Raw genomic sequence first — 19,678 nt, 5'->3', positions numbered from 1 at the left:
GCCTGAGCACCCATCACAGTGGGACTCACCGTCAAGGCCCTCCTCTCCGCCAGTTCCCCACACATGTTACTGTTTTCTCCAAGAATATGCGGTTTATACTCAGTAGTGATGCTTTCGGAGAAGCTGGCCTTACATGCACCGTCGCCATTTGTGAATGACCCGCTCATCCTGTCCTTTTCTTTACAGATGAAACTGAGTATGAGTACAGTGGGAGTGAGGAAGAGGAGGAGGAGGCGCCTGAGCAGGAGGGGGAGCCCAGGTAAGGACAGGGCGCTCGTGTCCCTGCTGGGGTTAGGGTTGCCGGAGACGCCCTTGTCGTGTGAAGGAGTCGTCAGTTACTCTGAAAATGCCTTAATATCTTCCATCCTTCCGTCCCTTCAAAGACTGTTGTGAAACACCCTCCCCACTCTGGAGCGCCCTGCTGATTCTTTGCTGAGACTATGTTGCCTCCTCTCCCCACGGTTTGGAAATGGGCAGCTGTGTTTGGGTAGGCTGGGCCAGGGCAGCTTACCCACGGTGGTTCTTGCTCCAGAAGGTGTGGGTGGGAGACGTCTTGTAGTGTGTGACCCAGTCCTGCACAAATTGAATTGTCCCGCTCATAGGCCGCTTAGGGCCGCCACTGAAACCGCTACAGTCTTCCCCAAAATTCGTCTGTTGGTTGGTTGGTTGGTTTTGCTCTTCCCACCCATGTGGTCACCAGCATTCACTGCCTTTATGACGATGCGTTCTGGCCTGATCCATTCTGTAGTCTATTTTGGCCTTCTCTGGCTCCCCAAGACACAGTGAAGCAGAAGGTTGAAGATTTGGTAGCAGGAACCTCATCAGTTCAGTTCAGTTCAGTCGCTCAGTCGTGTCCGACTCTTTGCGACCCCATGAATTGCAGCACGCCAGGCCTCCCTGTCCATCACCAACTCCCAGAGTTCACTCAAACTCATGTCCATCAAGTCAGTAATGGCATCCAGCCATCTCATCCTCTGTCGTCCCCTTCTCCTCCTGTCCCCAATCCCTCCCAGCATCAGCATCTTTTCCAATGAGTCAGTTCTTTGCACAGGTGGCCAAAGTATTGGAGTTTCAGCTTTAACATCAGTCCTTCCAATGAACACCCAGGAGTGATCTCCTTTAGAATGGACTGGTTGGATCTCCTTGCAGTCCAAGGGACTCTAAAGAGTCTTCTCCAACACCACAGTTCAGAAGCATCAATTCTTTGGCACTCAGCTTTCTTCACAGTCCAACTTTCACATCCACACATGACCGCTGGAAAAACCATAGCCTTGACTAGACGGACCTTTGTTGGCAAAGTAATGTAACTAGATAACCTAGCTATCTAGGTTGGTAACTAGATAGCATAAGTTTTCTTCCAAGGAGTAAGCATCTTTTAATTTCATGGCTGCAATCACCATCTGCAGTGATTTTTGGAGCCCCCAAAAATAAAGTCTGACACTGTTTCCCCATCTATTTCCCATGAAGTGATGGGACCAGATGCCATGATCTTCGTTTTCTGAATGGTGAGCTTTAAGCCAACTTTTTCACTCTCCTCTTTGACTTTCATCAAGAGGCTTTATAGTTCCTCTTCACTTTCTGTCATAAGGGTGGTGTTATCTGCATATCTGAGGTTATTGATATTTCTCCCAGCAATCTTGATTCCAGCTTGTGCTTTGTCCAGCCCAGCGTTTCTCATGATGTACTCTGCATAGAAGTTAAATAAGCAGGGTGATGTACTCCGTAGTGACTCGTTAATCAAGGAAGAGAGGATTTAAAAGCTTTAATAATGGTCTTGCCTGCCTGATGTCCAATGTAGCCGACTAGCTGGACACAAGGAGGGCCAGGAGTGTGGTTGAGAGACCCCATGTGCAGAGAATGGACGTTTGAAGAGAGCATATCAAGACAGAAGAGAATTTATTGGGAAAAAACTCCATCGTATCTTTTTGTAATTACATGAAGGATTTTAATCCATTTGAGACCAGGTTTTAGAGCAGTGTGAACTGATTGCACGAGCAGTATAATTGTCTGGAGCTGGGGATATGATGTAATGGAAGAGGCAATTGAGGAAGATTTCTTTGCGGTGTGATTCTGGGGGGTTGAGAGTGGAGAAGTGACTCTCCCCCGGGAGACCAGCTGGGAGGGATGTGGTTCAAGTTACCTGTGCAGAGGTGCATCCTTGGGGCCCCTTGGGCTGGGAAGTAGAGAGAGAGAGAGAGGGCTACATGGCAGGGAACAGGGGACCAGATGAGAAGGCAAGGATCGGTACATGTTGATGGTAACTCTGTTGTGACTACCTGTCTGGCCCGAAGTGTGATGATGCTGTTCCTGGTGGGAAGTCAGGCAGTCACAGAGAGTCTAACAACGGGTGGAAGATGGTGGCCTCAGCTTTCCACTGCATAGTTTTGAGTGGACGTGAGAATCTTACCTAAATACCTCCTGTCAAATCAGACACCCAGAGCAGAGTTTTATGGTATTTATGACCATATGAAAGAGAGATGAAAGGTGATGCTATTGAACTGTGCGTGCTAAGTCGCTGTAGTCGTGTCCAACTCTTCATGACCTCATGGACTGTAGCCCACCAGCCTCCTCTGTCCGTGTGATTTTCCAGGCAAGGATGCTGGAGTGGGTGGCCGTTCCCTTCTCCAGAGCCTACCTAGAGATGTCATATCTGTCTTAAAACTCAGGACTGGGTTTTAAGGTATTGATGATGCAGCTGAAAGAAGAGGTGATGCTGTTTAACTGTAGGCTTTAGTTATCCCCGTGGGTTTGTCTGCCGGGCCTTGGGGCGGGAGGAGCCCAGCAGAGGGAGACGTGGACATGGACTGGCTTGCGCCCCTGAAAGCCCCTCACCTGCTTCCTCCTGCAGCTCGATCGTCAACGTGCCGGGGGAGTCGACGCTGCGCCGGGACTTCCTGCGGCTGCAGCAGGAGAACAAGGAGCGCTCCGAGGCCCTGAGGAGGCAGCAGCTCCTGCAGGAGCAGCAGCTCCGGGAGCAGGAGGAGTATAAGCGGCAGCTGCTGGCGGAGAGGCAGAAGCGGATCGAGCAGCAGAAGGAGCAGCGGCGGCGGCTGGAAGAGGTAGCGGAGGGCAGTGTGCGAGTCGGGCCTGCCGTCCAGTCGCAGGGGCATCCCTGGCTTGGCCGCTCCGGGCGAGTCGGGTCCTGCCATCTAGTCGCAGGGGCATCCCTGGCTTGGCCGCTCCGGGCGCGCCGGTTCCCTCCAGCAGGACCGCACACGCCCAGAGGCCCCGGGAATGTTTTTCTCCCTTGTATGATCTTTAGGGGCCTGCCCCGCCGCATTACTCATCCTCTCTGTGCAGGTCATGGGTGGCATCACCCTGGGTCAGCGGAGGCCATGTCCGCTGCGGTCTGAGGCTGCTGGCTCAGCCTTGACCTCGTTTCGCTTTCACTCTTGGCCCCGGGGTCCAAGTTGGTGTGTCATAAATATTTTCCTAGAACTTTTAGACCTTTCCACAGGAAAAACACTTGTTTTCTACAAATGCCTTCACTTGACGTATATTTAAAAGGGAAGGATAAAGAAAAGAATTACATTGGGCATAACACAAATGCTGTTTTGTAATCTGGTGTTTGTGTGGAGTTAGTTCTTTGTAGGGGACACTTTTTGTACCGCCGGCTCCTTTAACTCACTGAGACTGTTAACACTGGTACTGTGATTACTAGGGCTTCTTGGTTTTTAATTCTCAGAGACACTGTTCCCTATATTTCACTTGAGGCTCAAAAGACCCTTTTTCTTTTTAATCTAATTTTAATTTGTTTTAGCTTTTTATTTTCTCTCCCTGACTGCCATTTACTGTATACTTCACAGCTTCAGATTTCTCACTTAGAGTCGTTTATTTCCGTTTACTTCATCTTATTGTTTCACTTTTATCCTTGATGCCAGAAAAATACCCCAAACAACAGTCAACCTGTTAATATTGTACAGTGGAGTTTAACTTAAATAACAGCACGTGGTGGAGTTTTTTTTCCCCTAAAGTTTTTTTTTTTTTGGTGTGGATCATTTTTAAAAAATGTTTTATTGAATTTGTTATGGTATTGCTTCTGTTACTTTTTTTTTTTTTTTTGGCCAAGAAGCAGGTGGGATCTTTGTACCCTGACCAAAGATCGAACTTAAACCCCTACATTGGAAGGCGAAGTCTTAACCACTGGATTGCCAGGGAAGTCCCACCGTACATGCTTTTTCCCAGGTTACTTGAGGGTACATTTTATGGAGAAAGTCTCTGCTTTGTACTGTGTGTTATGCGGTAGCTCAGTGATGAAGAATCCACCTGCCAGTGCAGGAGACGTAAGAGCTGTGGGTTTGGTCCCTTGGGTTGGGAAGAGCCCCTGGAGGAGGAAATGGCAATCCATTCCAGTATTCTTGCCTGGAAAATCCCGTGGACAGAGAGGAGCCTGGCGGGCTACAGTCCACGGGGTCACAAACGAGCTGGACGTGACTCAGTGACTGAGCCTGCATGCACACGGCTTCTGTTAGAGTCAGTAAGCCAGTGGGGTATCTGTGAATGGACCCCACTATTATCAGCACTGACCTAGTTAGAAAAGTTAGACTTCTGAGATGAAAGCACTGCTTTTAAATGTCGATCTGGAAAGAGAACTTCAAGGTAATTAAAGCATAGTTGGAAAAGTACATATTTACTCAGACATGCTTGGAAAAATTTAAGAAGGAAATCTCTTTATAATTTGAGAGCTTTGGAAACCACTTTACAGCACCATGCAGGTTTTCAATTTGTTAGATTTTGTTTTTAAAGAAAGATTGATTTAAGAAAATAAGAATGACATCAGTTTGTAAATACTTCAAAGGATTTTTATTATGTTTATCATTCTTAATGGAGTAACCTGAGCAGGCATTTTTCTTAGACTCTCTTGGGTTTTGAAATCACAGGCATAAGGTTAATCCAGTGTGGATTGATGTTGCTAAGTTGGTGGCTGATGGTGTGTATGTTTAATTTTGGCCATTTTCTTTTAAAGTTCTATTGTAAAAGGCCAGCTTTTCACCTTAGTCGTCTCTTAAGCTGTTTATTTACTAAGGGCCTTCTTTAACCTTTGATTACCCCCCAGCACACACACACCCCAATTAAGGGCCTGTTCTGACTGTAGTGGTTTGTACGGTTGGAGTTTAAATTTTGGCTGTTGATCCAGTTTACAGCTTCAGGTACTAGCACATAATGTGGAAGAGGAATTGGTAACTGCATTGTTCTTTGCCTCAGCCATCAGCCTCCCAGCCAGGACTCGTTCAGTGAGTCAGTCAGGGAAATGCACCACGTGCCACATTATCCTCTAGATTTTAAGAAGTGTGTGGCTTATCTTACCTATAAGACTTGGACGAGAGGGGCTGTGTCTGATTCATTTTGTGTTCCCATGAAGCTTCATGAGGCTTTCTCAGATGGAGGAATCGGCGTTTGTCGTTCGGGTGTAAGTGTTCTGGAAGCTCGCACCCGTTCTTCAGTGAACTTCTGGGCTTGAGGTCTCTTGAGCTGAGCTCCAGAGCCACCTGCGTTGTTGTTTAGACGCTCCGTTGTGTCCACCTCTGCAACCCCATGGACTGTAGCCCACCAGGCTCCTCTGTCCGTAGAATTCTCCAGGCAAGAAGACTAGAGCGGGTTGCCATTGCCTTCTGCAGGGGATCTTCCAACCCAGGGATCCAACCTGCATTTCCTGCATTGGCAGGCAGGTTCTTTATTGTTGAGCCACCAGGGAAGCCCTCTAGCCACCTTAAAGGACCTGGCAGAACATCCTTAGCCACAAAGGATGGGTTACTTTTTCTCTGAAGCTTTCCTTGTCTTCTCTGGAGACAGAAATCTGAACCCTGAGGCTGGTGTGAGGTGACCTTGACCTTGTCTGGACTCAGCGGCTGTGTGGTGGGCAGGGTGTGCAGGCGCCCAGCCCTGCTGCTGCTGCAGCCTGTCTGACTGACTGGGAGGGGGATTGTTACATACCCACAAGCCTTCCTCTGATGTGGTTCTTGAGCTGCGCTAGACACTTTGTTGCTGTCCAGTCACTACGATGTATCTGACTCCTGGGGACCCCATAGACTGCGGCACTGCCAGTGCTGGAGACTGATTACATGTGAATTAACTTTCGTGAAATGAAATGGAAAGCTCAGTTCCTCCCAGTTTAGGTGCTGGGTAGCAGCCTGGGGCCAGTGGCCGCTGTGCTGAGACGGGGTACCTCCCCATCCCAGGGGCACTGCAGGCCAGTGTTCTGCACGTTTGTTAGAGGAGTAGATTTGTACTCCATGCGGTGGCCCTGCTTTAGTGGCAGGTGCACGTCTGGGGCCGGATAAGAAGTGGCCAGATGTGCGCCCAGGGTCACACTGGTACTCAGAGGTTAGCGCAGAATGGGATGTGTTAGGAGAGGCTGTGAGAGCAAGTCTGCTGCCTCAGTAGCACCTGTAATAGAGGCAGGGTGTGTCTGGTTAACGGTGGGAGTCAAGAGTGGTCCTCGACCTGGAGCCTACCACCCTGTCAGCACTGGACATGTGACTTATGTTTTCTGAACGCGTTTCCTCTATGGAGTAGGAGTGAAGGGCTTCCTAGGTTTGTCCTGAGAATTGTAGTAGGTAAGGGGCCATGGAAGGAAGATTGTCAGATACTCAGCGCCGTGCAGAGCACAGAGTGAGCTTGAGCTACGGTGGTTTTTATATTCACGATAATCATCATGACATCTCTTAATTTTGTTGATGTTACTTCCTCTTTCCCCATGTATGCTTCTTTTTCCCTCTTTCAAGTATTTCTCTCCTCTTTTTTTTTTTTTTGGCCCTATTTCTGCTCTGCTGTATTCATTTCTCTACTTTTCCTTCTGACTTAAGAGCCTTGGGTAACCCTGTCAGTGATGCTCAGGGGTACACAATTCATCATTCCCGCGTTGCTATGGTTCAGTGAAGAACAAGGGAATAACTGATATCAAAATGAAACCCCACTCTGACCTGTACTTATGAGGATACTGGTGTGTGTGGGCAAGGGACGGCGTGGAAATAGTAGGCAGGGTCCCCCAGCTCCTGCTCTCGCATCTCCCTGTAAGCGGACAGCACGCCGTCCTGGGCACCGTGGCCAGGCAGTCTGCTGACGGTGCGCCATCTTGACTTTTGCAGCAACAGAGGAGAGAGCGGGAAGCCAGAAGGCAGCAGGAACGTGAGCAGCGGAGGCGGGAACAGGAGGAGAAGAGGCGGCTGGAGGAGCTGGAGAGACGACGGAAGGAAGAAGAGGAGCGGAGGCGGGCGGAGGAGGAGAAGAGGAGAGTGGAGAGGGAGCAGGTCAGTCCTCAGGGGTGTTCTGGCCAGGACTTTGGGACTTTGTCACTTGGCAGAGTTGGGGGCTTGGGGGCAGAAAGCATGCCTAATGCACACGCAGAAGTTTAGGACTTTAGAGGTTCGAGAATGCAGAAACAGTTGGAACCATCACGTTAGTAAATTGAATCTCTTGTCCAACAGATACATAAATCATTACACCTTGGATACATCTCTCAAAACCTGAGGGTGGTCTCCACTAGTATGATGCCTGAAAGATTTCTAAATGTGTCCTCTCAGGTTTGGCTTAAATGCTTTGAACCTCAAGTATCTGGATAATAAAAAGTGAAGTTTAAAACCAACCATGAGACATTTCCTATGAGAAATGTTTGAAGGATCCAATGACTAACTGATTATTTTAAGATATATTTGCACATATTAATAATTCATTGTGTACATATATAACTTCAGAACATTAACCAAACAAATGCCATCATGTTTCAGTGATATTTATAGCATGTTAACATCAGATTCAGTTGTCTTCGGGAATCTGATTCCTGAACCACCTCTGCAAACAGAAGCTCTGCGTTCTGTCGTCTGTGTCGTCTGGGTGAATCCCTTCATTGCCTCCCTGGCTTACATGCCGTTGAGTCCATCAGTCTTTGTTATGAGCTTTGAATAAAGGAAAAAGGATATGAATGGGGACCAATTTAAATGATACCTGAAATTCATGCTTAAAATGCATATAAACAATGGTATTAGCATCCAAATTTGATTATTCAGCTGCTATCCTTGAGACTCTCTTTTGTCTTGGGTTTTCCTAGTGTTGGATCTACGTGGCATTTTGTTGTTGTTGTTGGAATTCAGGTTATTCTATCTCCTTCTTTACTGACTTTGTTGGCCAGTTGACTGGTGTGTTTAGGTTTCCTATTCTGACTTCTACTTGGGGACTACAAAGAGGAGAAAATAGACGCTTGAAAAAATTAAGCCACCGAGGGATAATTGTGGAAACTTGATTGGGAGGAGAAGGTGTGACTCCAGTACTGACCTTCAGTGTTTTAATAGAGTCATTGACTTTCATGTATAGCACATATTCATCACCTCCTCTTTTATAAAAACAGCATGAAAGGTCAGTTTTCTTCCACAGTATTCCCCGTGTCAGCTGTGCTGTGGAAACGCGTCATTTCTGTGTGAACGTCGGTGTTTGGACACATGTGTCCTTGTCCAGTTGTCCCTGTGATGTGAAGGCAAAAAGCCAGCGATGTCCTGACTGGAGCTTGCAGCTGTGATTCAGTTCTGTTTGGTCTGGAGAAGTGGGGAGCTGGGAGTCAGGGTCTTCTCAGTCGTTAGGGGGCGGGGGGTGCAGTGGTGGGCACCCGCCCCAGGACAGGTCTTGGCCATCCTGGGCTTCCGTGTCCAGGACTGGAGCCTGGATTAGAATCCAGGGGCCTTTGCCCAGTGGCCTGTGGATACACTTTACCCAGATTGAGTTTTGGGGGACTAAGTTTGCTTTGTAAAGAAAAACTTTCTGAGGAAATTTATGCCATGATTTCTGCTCTCTAGTGTTCTTTCCACCTGTTCAGCCCAGTTCTATGGTTGCTTTTAAGGTGTATAGTCAGCGGTAGACACTGTAAAGAAATAATCTGAATAATCTGAATTTCAAAATAAAATCTCTCCTCCCAGACCCCTCAGTCTACTCCTTTATTATAGTGAGCTTTTCCCTTGTTGAAAGGGAGTATTTTATTTGTAAAATCTTAGTGCTTTTTGAAGTAATTTCATGTCTATTTCATATATGAGCATCATAAAAAGTCCTAAGAGTTGGGAGAGAATATTCTTGGTGCTCATTTCCCCAAAGAGAAGACTGAGAAAGTGGGTGGCTGAGGCCTTGTTGGAAACTCGTGTGACTGTTGGTAGGTTAAGGTCTCCTGATTTCCCATCCCATCAAGTACGCAGCCAGCTACACAGTTGGGGTTTTCCTCTTTACATCATATGTTTTGGATGTGTTTACCTGGTTATTTTTGTTTGTGTTGTTATAGAGGTTTATCATTCTCTTCTCATTTAAAAGAAGTCACCCCTCCACACACACACAGACACACACACATACACGTCAGCTTACCGCATACACGTCAGCTTACCCCATAGACATACACACACACACACACACGTCAGCTTACCCCATAGACACACACACACACACGTCAGCTTACCCCATAGACACACGCATACACACACAAGTCAGCTTACCCCATAGACACACACACCCATCACTGTTCATCTGGGAGAAGCCTCCAGTGTCTGGTGTTCCCATGCCAGGACTTTCAGAATGTACTCGTTGTCTTTGTGTGTTAGAGGAAAAAACAAAGCATGGTTGTTCAGTATTAAACAGTTCTTGGTTTGGGATTTTAAAAATTAGCATGCTTGTTATAAATAATAATTAATTACCAGACATATATTAACGTGAACACTCTGGTCTCCTCAGTAGACTCTTGGTTGCTCAGGGCTTACCTTCTGAAGAGGAACAGCCTGGTCCTTTTAGAGCTTCCTTTTGTGTTCAGCAGCCGTGTGTGAACAGAAAGACTTAGCCTTGCCTTTGTGGTTGTCATTGGCGTGCATGTCATTATTTATGAGACTCTCTCTAGGTCTCAGAGGCCAATTCAAAGTTGCTGGGGGGGAGTAGCCTTGGCAGTGGGCTTTTTCAGCTATCTGTGACTAAATGGGTCAGCTATCTGTGACTAAATGGGTCAGCCCCAGACGGTGGGGGCGGACGGCTGTGGATCCCTCATGCAGGGAGTCTTGACACTTCCCTCGGGGTTTGCTGATTACGGGTGCTCTCTGTGCGGCAGGAATACATCCGACGGCAGCTGGAAGAGGAGCAGCGCCACCTGGAACTGCTTCAGCAGCAGCTGCTCCAGGAGCAGGCCATGCTACTGGTAACGCCCCGCGCGGCCCCGCCCCGTGGCTAAGGCACCCCGAGCTGGGCAGGGCCCTGCTGACCCCCGGTTCCCTGTGGCCAGTGCCGCAGGGCTGGCCAGCTCTCACTGGCACGGCCTCTAGGCTCCCACTGCTGTTGGGCGCACCTGGAGGCGGCTTTTCGTCCCCTCTTTCCCGTGGCTGAGTTCCCTGTTCTCATTCAGTAGATAGACAAGGTTTTGCACAGCACACCTGGCATCTGATGAGCGAGCTAGGATTCTGAGAGTGGAAGGGTCAAGGCTCACACCTTAGGGACTTTTACCTAGACTCTTGCAAGTGTCTTTTGAAGCCACCGAAACCAGCATCTCCGGGGGAGGGGTTTCTCTCTACCTGTCCAGTGACCTTATGCTTAGTGGCACGCGGCCAGATTTTCCCGCAGGTAATCCGCCATTCTGCATCCTGGCTGTTTTGCTTTGTCACGAAGCCAGCGTCAGCGCTCGCTGTCCTGGGGAGAAGTGGAGCCGGGGCGAGGCGGCCGCCCCAGGGCCCTGGACTAAGTGTCCCCTCTCCCCCTAAGGAGTGCCGCTGGCGGGAGCTGGAGGAGCACCGGCAGGCAGAGCGGCTCCAGAGGCAGCTGCAGCAAGAACAAGCCTATCTCCTGTCTCTACAGCACGACCCCCGGAGGCCGCCCCCGCCACCAGACAGGAGCAAGGCCGGCCTGCACGAGCCCAAGGCCCAGCATGAGCCCGCTGACCGGGCCCGCGAGGTACGGCGCCCCTCGTCCTGTGCCCTCCCCAGGGGGTGGTGGGTGGTCAGGGGCCGGGAGGGGCCCCTTCTCTGCCTGGTGTTGTCTCGAGAGGACCCAAGTGCCTCTTTGCCGGTTCCCAGCCACCTGAACACTGACCTTGACGGGAGACAGGAGGTCGTGTGGCAGCATCCTTCTGTCCCTGTACACGGGGGGAGGGTGGCCTGCTCAGCTGTTTTCCCAGAGCTGCCAAGTGGATGAAGCGTCCCTGGGCCCAACTCACCGGATTTTCGGTGATAAGGGTTTATTTTCTGAATTGGGGCATGTGGGCTCCCAGGGCCTCTGGCAGGGATGTGGCAGAGCAAGACGGTTGCTAGGATATGAGCAGGATGGACTGGGCGGCCGTAGGGTATGGATGCTGGCCCGTGGGGGGCATCCTCCAACCAGGCCCTCATGTGGAACCTTCTAGAAGCAAATGTCCTGCTTGTTTGGCAATGCCTTGATTTTTGGTGGAATGAAACATGCTAGATTCCTGGTGATATTTTAGTTGGTCACAAGAGATTAATTTCCTTTCTTGACTTGTCTTCACATGCACTCCTAGCATCCGGCTGGTGGAGGGAGGTCTTAAAGGCTACTTCTCTCAGTTTTGATCTTTGTGAAGATTTCTTGAGTCTGCCTCAGATCGCTGTCCTGTGCTGTCTGCCTCCGTCTCTTTTCTTGTGGTTGAAGGAAACAGAAGGCTTCTCCTTAGGTTCCTTCCACTTTCAAGCTGTCTCCAGTGTTTCTACTGTTTTTTCTTTTTCTCCTACTAACCCTGAGTTCTGTCTCCTGATTCTCTGACGCAGGTGGAAGATAGATTTAGGAAAACTAACCACAGCTCCCCTGAAGCCCAGTCTAAGCAGACGGGCCGAGTATTGGAACCTCCAGTGCCTTCCAGATCAGAGTCTTTTTCCAGTGGCAACTCCGAGTCTGTGCACCCTGCCCTGCAGAGACCCGCCGAGCCACAGGTAGAGTGGCCCGTGGGCTGTGTGGGTCAAGGAGACGCTCACAGAGGCTCGGCGAGCCACCAGCCTGCTCGAACGGCTCAGTTTGGTTTGTTTAGAAAGAGAAGACTTTAGCAGAGTGAGTTAAGACTAAAGAGAACCTGGCCTCACGGGTAGGGAAGGCCAGGGTTCTCTTTCACACGGTGGTGATTGTTCTTACTAAGAACATCTAGATTCGGTGATTTCTTCTTTCTGCCTAACTTTTCATCTTCCCTGACTCAGATGTTCATAAAGCAGTGCCTCCTTACTGAATGCAAAGACTTTTCTGTTTAGGTTATAGAAAGTTACTGTTGTAAGTATGCGAAGGGAGACCTTGTTTCAACCTGGGGAGTTCTGTGAGTGGGAGGCCCTGAATTTTTTTTTTTTTAAATTTTTGTATAAACATACGTATTTTTGGAGCGGGAAAGGGGAAGGAGACTTTTATCAGATTCTCAAAAGGTTCAACATCCAAAAAAGTTTACAACCCAAGTGGGTTGGTTGTGGGTTTCCCTGACATAGGTCAGGGTAGAGGTCACTGGGTCGGCCCTAGCATTCGGCCCTGCCCAGCTTTGGGCGGAGGGGACCTCCACGCTGTCTGGAGGATAAAGCAGACAGCAGAGACGACCTGGGTTGGAGATCTCAGAGATCCTTAAGACGCTGGTCCCCACTCTCGCTGAACATAGCTGGCCTTCAGGCATTTCGCTCCCTGCAGCCGTGCAGTCCAGGGTACTGAACACTGAGTCCTTGAGGCTGCGTTTACCTGTCAGCTGCTGTTGGCCTGGGCTGGGGGACAGTGGAGGTAGCAGTGGTGTTCAGACAAACCCAGATGAGGACTGGAGCGCACTTTACAGTAAATGCCCTTGATTTGGAGCAGTTTTACAGGGAAAAGAAGACCTGGGGTGAAGCTCAGTGGGGTCAGTGTTGGGAGGCTGGTGTTTATGAGACGAGCTGTGTCCTGATTCACAGAAAAACTGACCCAGAAGCCAGCGGGCAGCTCCAGAAAGTGAGGAGTGGAAACAGAGAGGGTGTTAGAGGAAAGCAGTACGGATGATGGGGGAAGGAGGATGGGGAGAACAGGTTTGCTGAAGGTTAAACGTCCCCCAAATGCAGACTCTTTAATGTGGCCACATCCAGTGTAGAGAAAAGGAGCTCCTGCATTGTGCAGACTACTTTTTATACTGATGACTAATTAACATAGTGCCTGGAAATAGGCTCTGTTTTCCCTTTTCTGTCTAAAGTGGCTTTTAGCCAAAACCTGCACTTACGAAAACATGATTTGGGGAAAACCTTTTTTCAAGTAGGACTTCATTTTAAAACCTATTTTTTATTACACTTACAGATGATGCTTTTAGTTACATGCTTTCCCCCTGAAAATCTTAAATATTTTGGGAGTCTGGGATTATACTAATAACGGAACTTGCAGGACTCTCACCTAGAAATCACGAACTGGGAACTATTTCTGGATCTTACACCTGGCAACGTTGAATCAATCCTGATGGAATATTTCCAGTTTTCATCAAATATGATGTAATCGCTAAAATTATGCAAATTTTAATACTGGACCATTATTTTAACACAAAAAGTGTAGTCTTAAGAAAATACAGATTGTTTCAGAGATGGCTTCTCCAGTTTAAAAGTGACCAGATGGTTTCAGTTGCCAAGGCACCGTCTTATTTCTTCCGGTGTCAAGTAGACGGAATACCCCCTCAGCAGTCCATTCAGGGAACTCCACTGCTGACTATTTCTAAAGAAATTGAAGTCCCTTTTTTTTTTTCCCCTGACTAGTAGAAAGACATGTAAAGTTCTCAGGGGATTGAAGTGTTTTAAGTTGTGGGAGAAAAAAGAAGGAAAATGGTTGGTGTATTTGACAGTCTGGCTGATTTTAAGTTAAGCTCGTAGTCTATCAAAACACGCGGGGTTAGTCTTTGCACAGTGAACATGTGACTGTGTGGTTACTTGCCCTGCCAGGTCATGGGAGGGTGGGCAGACGGGGTGCACATGTGGCGATGTCCCTCCTGTGGTCCCCCCACTCTCTGCCTGTCCAGCTGCTTTGACGCAGAAGCGCATGCCTCACGTTGTCCATCAGACAAGAACGCTGTTTTTTTTTTTTTTTTTTAATCTTCACATTTACCACTCTCTGTAATGTTTGTCTGGGTACTAAGAGTTTTCCTTATAAATGTACATTTGTTCTTTTCTGCATATAATGTTGCCCAGACCACCTTGCGCGCGACGCCTGCCGCCCCCCACCCTCCTCGCCCCTGCCAAAGCATAGCTGCTGTCTGCTTGGCTGACCTAGTCCCAAGCTGCCCTGTGTGGGTCCCCCACCGCCCCGGCGCTCTCTCTGGATTTGATATTTACCAGAAAAGCGTTTTCTGCAGAACGCATTGAATGTGTTGTGTTTTGTTTTCTCGGAAGGTACAGTGGTCCCACCTGGCATCTCTCAAGAACAATGTTTCCCCTGTCTCGAGATCCCATTCCTTCAGTGACCCTTCTCCTCCCAAATTTGCACACCACCATCTTCGCTCTCAGGACCCCTGCCCACCTTCCCGCAGTGAGGTGCTCAGTCAGAGTTCTGACTCTAAGGCGGAGGTGCCCGACCCAGCCCAGAAGGCTTGGTCTAGATCAGACAGTGACGAGGTGCCTCCAAGGGTAAGGAGCAGAAAGACAGACGTGTGCTGCTTTTTCCTTTTCCTTATTGCCTTATTTATTTTTTAATTACTGATTTCAGTGAAGGGTGTGGTGATGTCACCAGAATTAATGGGTGATGCAATGGCAGGGAAACTTCTCGCAGTGGGGGGGAAATTCCGTAGTGAGGCAGTCACAGTCAGCCCGCAGCCAGTTAGCTCTTCGCTGGTGTCTCTAACTCTGTGCGTTTCCAAAATAATTTAATAAGAGTGCATCTACAAAGAGTATGCATCTAGAGCAGACAGGATCAAAATATATTTTACCAGCTGTCTTGTCAAGTTTATACAGAAGCTATAAATGACTCTGCACTGCTAAGTAATATCAGAAATTTCAGAAAAGATCTCACAAGGGAAAAAACAAACATGTTTCCCAAAGCAGACTTTTTTTTTTAATTGAGGGATTTGGGTTGGTTTTTTTTTTTTTTTTTTTCCTTTCAGTTTTCACGTTTCTGAAATTGGGGGTTTGGTCATTAATGTTGAAATTCAACAAAAAGTCACATTTTATTTTATTTTTTTCCCCCTCCACTTGGAACTTGCTTCCTCTGAATATTTTCTTGCTTCCAACATCCTTTGTTTCTTGCCCATCCATTCGTAAGCCATTGTTTGGTTTCTTTGAGCTTATTTCCCTGATACTCACATTATCTCAGCAAAATGCTTTTGTACGTCCCCTGCCACCATGCTTCATGCCAGCACCATTCAGACGTGACGGGGGCTTAGGAAGGCGGGCCTGGTGCCTCTGCCCACGGTTCCTCTTTCTGTTGCGTCACTGGAGGGCAGAGAGGCTCGGCGGGCGGGGGTAGGAGTGTGATGGAGGAGTGGTGAGCTAGGACGACCTTAGAGGGGGTGGTAGGAAGTCTTTGTTTTCTCATGTTTCCAGTAGTTTAATCGCTGTATTTGGTACCCAAAGGTCCCTGTGAGAACAACGTCGCGGTCCCCTGTCCTGTCCCGCCGGGATTCCCCACTGCAGGGCAGTGGGCAGCAGAATAACCAAGCTGGTCAGAGAAACTCCACCAGGTGAGTGATGAGCCAGGCTCAGGGCAGGTCTGCCGCACCGTGTCCTGCTGTCTTTTTTTTTTTAATTGGAGGATTATTGCTTTAAAATGTTGTGTTGATTTCTGCCGTACAAAAATGTGAATCAGCTTTAAGTATACAGATATCCCCTCTCTCTTGAGCCTTGCATAACGTTTTTTTTGTGCTCTTAAACACGGAAGTTCTGGGGCAAAGAGGTGATCCTTTTATAAAGAAAATGCCATAAAATCCATTCACGTGAGTAATGTCAAATTGACCTGTGGGGGAAAGAGATGAAATCTGACCGTATATTGTGGCAGTTTTAAGATGAAAAATCCCTGCCTCTGGGAGTTTTAAGTAGGAAGACCAGCAGGGACGGGTAGGTTTCTAAGGGCACTGTGACCCGAGAGGGTTTGTTATCCAAAGGATGTTGGGGGCCCCTGGGAGTGGCATATAAATTACACACAGGCCACGAGAGAGAGACAGTGGTCGACTTCGAGTTGGTAGTAAGCTTGTGGATTAGCCACAAAATGTTTTCAGGTTCTAGAGCTGTTCTGTAGAGTAGCTGTTAGCCACATGGGTGTTGGTAGTAGTTTAGTCACTAAGTTCTGTCCAACTCTTTACAACCCCATGGACTGTAGCCCACCAGGCTCCTCTGTCCGTGGGATTTTCCAGGCAAGAACACTGGAGTAGGTTGCTTTTGCCACATGAGGCTGCTTAAATTTGAAGCTTATTAAGATTACATACAATTAAAACTTAATTTCCTGAGCTGCACTGGTCATATTTCAAGGGCTCCATAACCTCATGTAGTTGGTGGCGACCGTGTTCTCCAGCTCAGCAGCTCACAAGAGGTTGTGTGAAGGGTTTTGTACCCTGATCATCACTGAGCCTCCAAAGTTGGTGTCACAGGATAACCCGAGGCAGTGGAATGGGTAACAACCCAGGAGCTTCATGGAGAGCTTTCTCAGCTGTCAGCAGTCGGGGTGGGCTGCAGGGGCCTCCTGTGCCTGAGTCCACGTGTTAATTACCAACCTGGAGAGCCGGTGCTGTGGTGTGTCCACAGCAGGGGTATGCCACAGCCCATGTGCTGTCACACTTCAAGCCCTGATCACCAGAAAAGTCAGTTCTTGACAGCAGCAGGTACTGGGGACAGTATGATTTTTGTGTGTAATCACATGGGTGGAATCTTTCACAATAAGAAACTGAGTTTGTAGCTGAGACGAAATAGTGACCCCTGTAGGCGGAACACTAGCATTTCCTCTTCACACCCAGGGAAGATTCGGGGTCCACTGATGGTGGGATGGGCTTTCCTGCTGGCTAAGTGATGAAGAATCAGCCTGCCAGCGCAGGAGACATGGGTTCGATCCCTGGGTTGCAGAGATCCCCTGGAGGAAATAATGGCAACCCACTCCAGTATTTTTGCCTGGGAAATCTCATGGGCAGAGGAGCGTGGCAGGCTGCAATCCAGGGGGTCACAAAAAGAGTCAGACATGACTTAACAACTGAACGACAACGGTAGAACGTCTTTCACATTTTCGGTGTGTTCAGCTACCTGAGGTAAAACCAGTGGATAACACTGCTGTCGCTTCTGGTGAATTTCATGTTACATCTGTTTGTGGGCTGAAGTTCTCACTCCTGCTGCATCTCAGTGACGACACGGTGCTCCTGTTGATGGTCTGGCACTGTGTCTTGGGACAAAGCCTGAGTGGTTCTCTTGTCTTCTTCTCCAACAGTAGCATCGAGCCGAGGCTGCTCTGGGAGAGAGTGGAGAAGCTGGCGCCCAGGCCAGGCAGTGGCAGCTCGTCGGGGTCCAGCAACTCAGGGTCCCAGCCCGGCTCCCACCCGGGGTCTCAGAGTGGCTCCGGGGAGCGCTTCAGAGTGAGATGTAGGCTGCCTTTCCTTTCTTCTCCCTCTCCATGCTCGCCACACGGGGTGACCCTTGAAGACCCAGGGTTTAGGGATACCCCCCACCCCCACCCAGCAGTTGAAAATCCTCTTCCATAGTCAGCCCCCCATCCCCATAGTTCCTTTGCATCCATAGTTACTCCCCACAGATCTAACCATCTGGGGATCCTGCAGTCCTGAATTATTGACTTGTTGAAAAAACTCCACGCACGAGTGGACCTTCAGAATTCCACCCCATGTTGTTTAAGAGTTGACTGTGGAAATCCTTTCCCGTCATGGAAAAGACCTGGAGTTTTTCACAGCTGCTTATTACCATACAATGTTTCGGTGCAGGTTTGCTAGTGACACAAATAGTCATCATAATTTTAACAGTAAAGAGTTAAGTTTTGAGAGTTTACACTTGTTGAACATCTTCTCAATCCTTATAGCAACCCCCAGGAGATGGATATATATATTGTCTCCATTGTATACATTCAAATAACTGTACATTAGTGAGTTTCCCTGACTCCTCCAAGGTGTTTAGCTAAACGTCCAAACTGAGCTTTGAACCCACTCTTCTCCGCGTAAATTCCATCAGTGTTGTCATCGATATTGGTTATCCTCACCTACTCTTAATAATAGGTTAGCGGAAATTCCCTCGGTATTGTTCATGTAATGTAACAAGTTGTGAACATGTTTATTAGTGCAGTATGACAGTCAAGGGTTCTCAGGAAGGGTCAGAAACCCGGGGTTCAGACCTGTGTGTGGAGGGAGCCCTTACCGTGAGCGTGGCTGACAAGTGGGCAGGACCAACAGGAGGTGATCACGGCCAGGTGGGCTGGGTGGCCTCGTGGGCCACACTCGGATGTTCACGTGTCTCTTCTCATCTCTGAACCTCACAGCATCGTCCAAATCTGAAGGCTCGCCATCCCAGCGCCTTGAAAACGCAGCAAAAAAGCCTGAAGATAAAAAGGAAGTGTTTAGACCCCTCAAGCCTGCTGTAAGAATTGCACAAAATCCATTTTACTCATTTCAAGCTTGAGTGAGAGCTTTCTTTTAAAGCTGTGTCGTTGCGAAGGCTGCAGGCCTCCCTGTGGGGCCTTGCAGATTTGAGGGGTCATAAGGAAAGCTGTAAACCTCAGACACACTTGTGCTCTGCGCCCCACTGCCCGCCCAGTCATTTAAAATGATACAAAAGGAAAGTCTTCTATCTCTTTGCTTGGCATCAGCCTTTCCACGTTCTGGGTGAGTGGGCATCTAAAACACTGGCTTTAAGAAGAGATTTTTCCCTCACCTTCTTAAACTCCCTGGGGTGTACGTCCTGCCTCTGGCCCGTGGGGCAGCAGGGTGGCTGTTCTGTCCCTCTCATCCTCGACACGGCAGCTGCCCTGTCACTGGGCACACCGGGGGTCTGAAGCTTCCGGGGTTTTGCCTTTGGCTTGCACTGATTTCTGTGCCCCCTCGCCCTTCTCTCCTCTCTGCTCCCTGTGCCATGCGTTCCCTCTCACCAATGGCTTCTCTGGCTCGACGGACCCCCGCCGACTGCAGGGTGAAGTGGTAAGCCCCGTCTAAACAGCTCCGCACCCGAGCACATTCTGACTGCCGTTAAACTTGGCCTGTGTTCCACCTGCGTGCCTCTTCCTTCCTCAGCTTGCTCTTTTCTCAAACTAAAAAGCCCTGAACTTTTGCTTCATCTTTCTTAGCACCCCAGATTTGCCTTGTGTGCTTATTATTAAATACAGCTTAAAAAGAAACTTACTGTAACAAAAAGCCGCAGCTGTACCCATGAAGTTGCAAGCAGGAGGCCAGGCCGGTCCTTGCTTACTTGTCTCAGAGGCTCAGGGGCAAAGGAAAGAAGCAGGTTCTTAACTGGCGAGAAGAGACTCTGCCAGAAGGAAGTGGGGCCACGTAGCCTGCTTTCTAAAAAGAATTTTAAGTGGATAGGTTCATATTTCGAGCTTCCATATGAAGATGTAGAATAGAGGTAACAATCAAGCTCGAAAGTTGTACTTGGATAATCGATAATTGATTGACTCTAAGGAATCTTCACATAGAAGAGTAAAGAGGGCTGATGCGCTCGTGAGTAACCCCAGGCAGCTTTCCCTCCTGCGCACACGGTCCTGTCGGTGCTAGGGAAGCCTGCCCAGCCACACACGCTGGGCGCTTTCTCACCTAACACGTCAGGAGCTTTGTTCAGGAGCG

At 48.7% G+C, this 19,678-nt stretch overlaps 1 protein-coding gene across 50 annotated transcripts in view; it reads left to right on the top strand.

Moving 5' to 3' along the window:
* Positions 1 to 19,678, top strand: part of MAP4K4 (mitogen-activated protein kinase kinase kinase kinase 4) — a 151,719-nt gene that overhangs the window by 108,952 nt on the left and 23,089 nt on the right. For 4 of the 50 annotated variants that reach the window (XM_069583756.1, XM_069583755.1, XM_069583745.1 and 1 more), the window contains exons 11-20: positions 187 to 259; positions 2,849 to 3,059; positions 7,089 to 7,250; positions 10,067 to 10,153; positions 10,711 to 10,899; positions 11,724 to 11,885; positions 14,316 to 14,549; positions 15,492 to 15,598; positions 17,326 to 17,477; positions 18,379 to 18,476. In XM_069583756.1, coding sequence (XP_069439857.1) covers positions 187 to 259; positions 2,849 to 3,059; positions 7,089 to 7,250; positions 10,067 to 10,153; positions 10,711 to 10,899; positions 11,724 to 11,885; positions 14,316 to 14,549; positions 15,492 to 15,598; positions 17,326 to 17,477; positions 18,379 to 18,476 — 1,475 coding nt within the window. The remainder of the gene's footprint in view (positions 1 to 186; positions 260 to 2,848; positions 3,060 to 7,088; positions 7,251 to 10,066; positions 10,154 to 10,710; positions 10,900 to 11,723; positions 11,886 to 14,315; positions 14,550 to 15,491; positions 15,599 to 17,325; positions 17,478 to 18,378; positions 18,477 to 19,678) is intronic. The other 46 variants (XM_069583778.1, XM_069583776.1, XM_069583763.1 and 43 more) reach the window with 16 other exon arrangements.

This window comes from Ovis canadensis, chromosome 3 (assembly GCF_042477335.2).
Source record: "Ovis canadensis isolate MfBH-ARS-UI-01 breed Bighorn chromosome 3, ARS-UI_OviCan_v2, whole genome shotgun sequence".
Taxonomy (NCBI): domain Eukaryota; kingdom Metazoa; phylum Chordata; class Mammalia; order Artiodactyla; family Bovidae; genus Ovis; species Ovis canadensis.
This window is presented reverse-complemented; position numbering and strand designations above follow the sequence as displayed.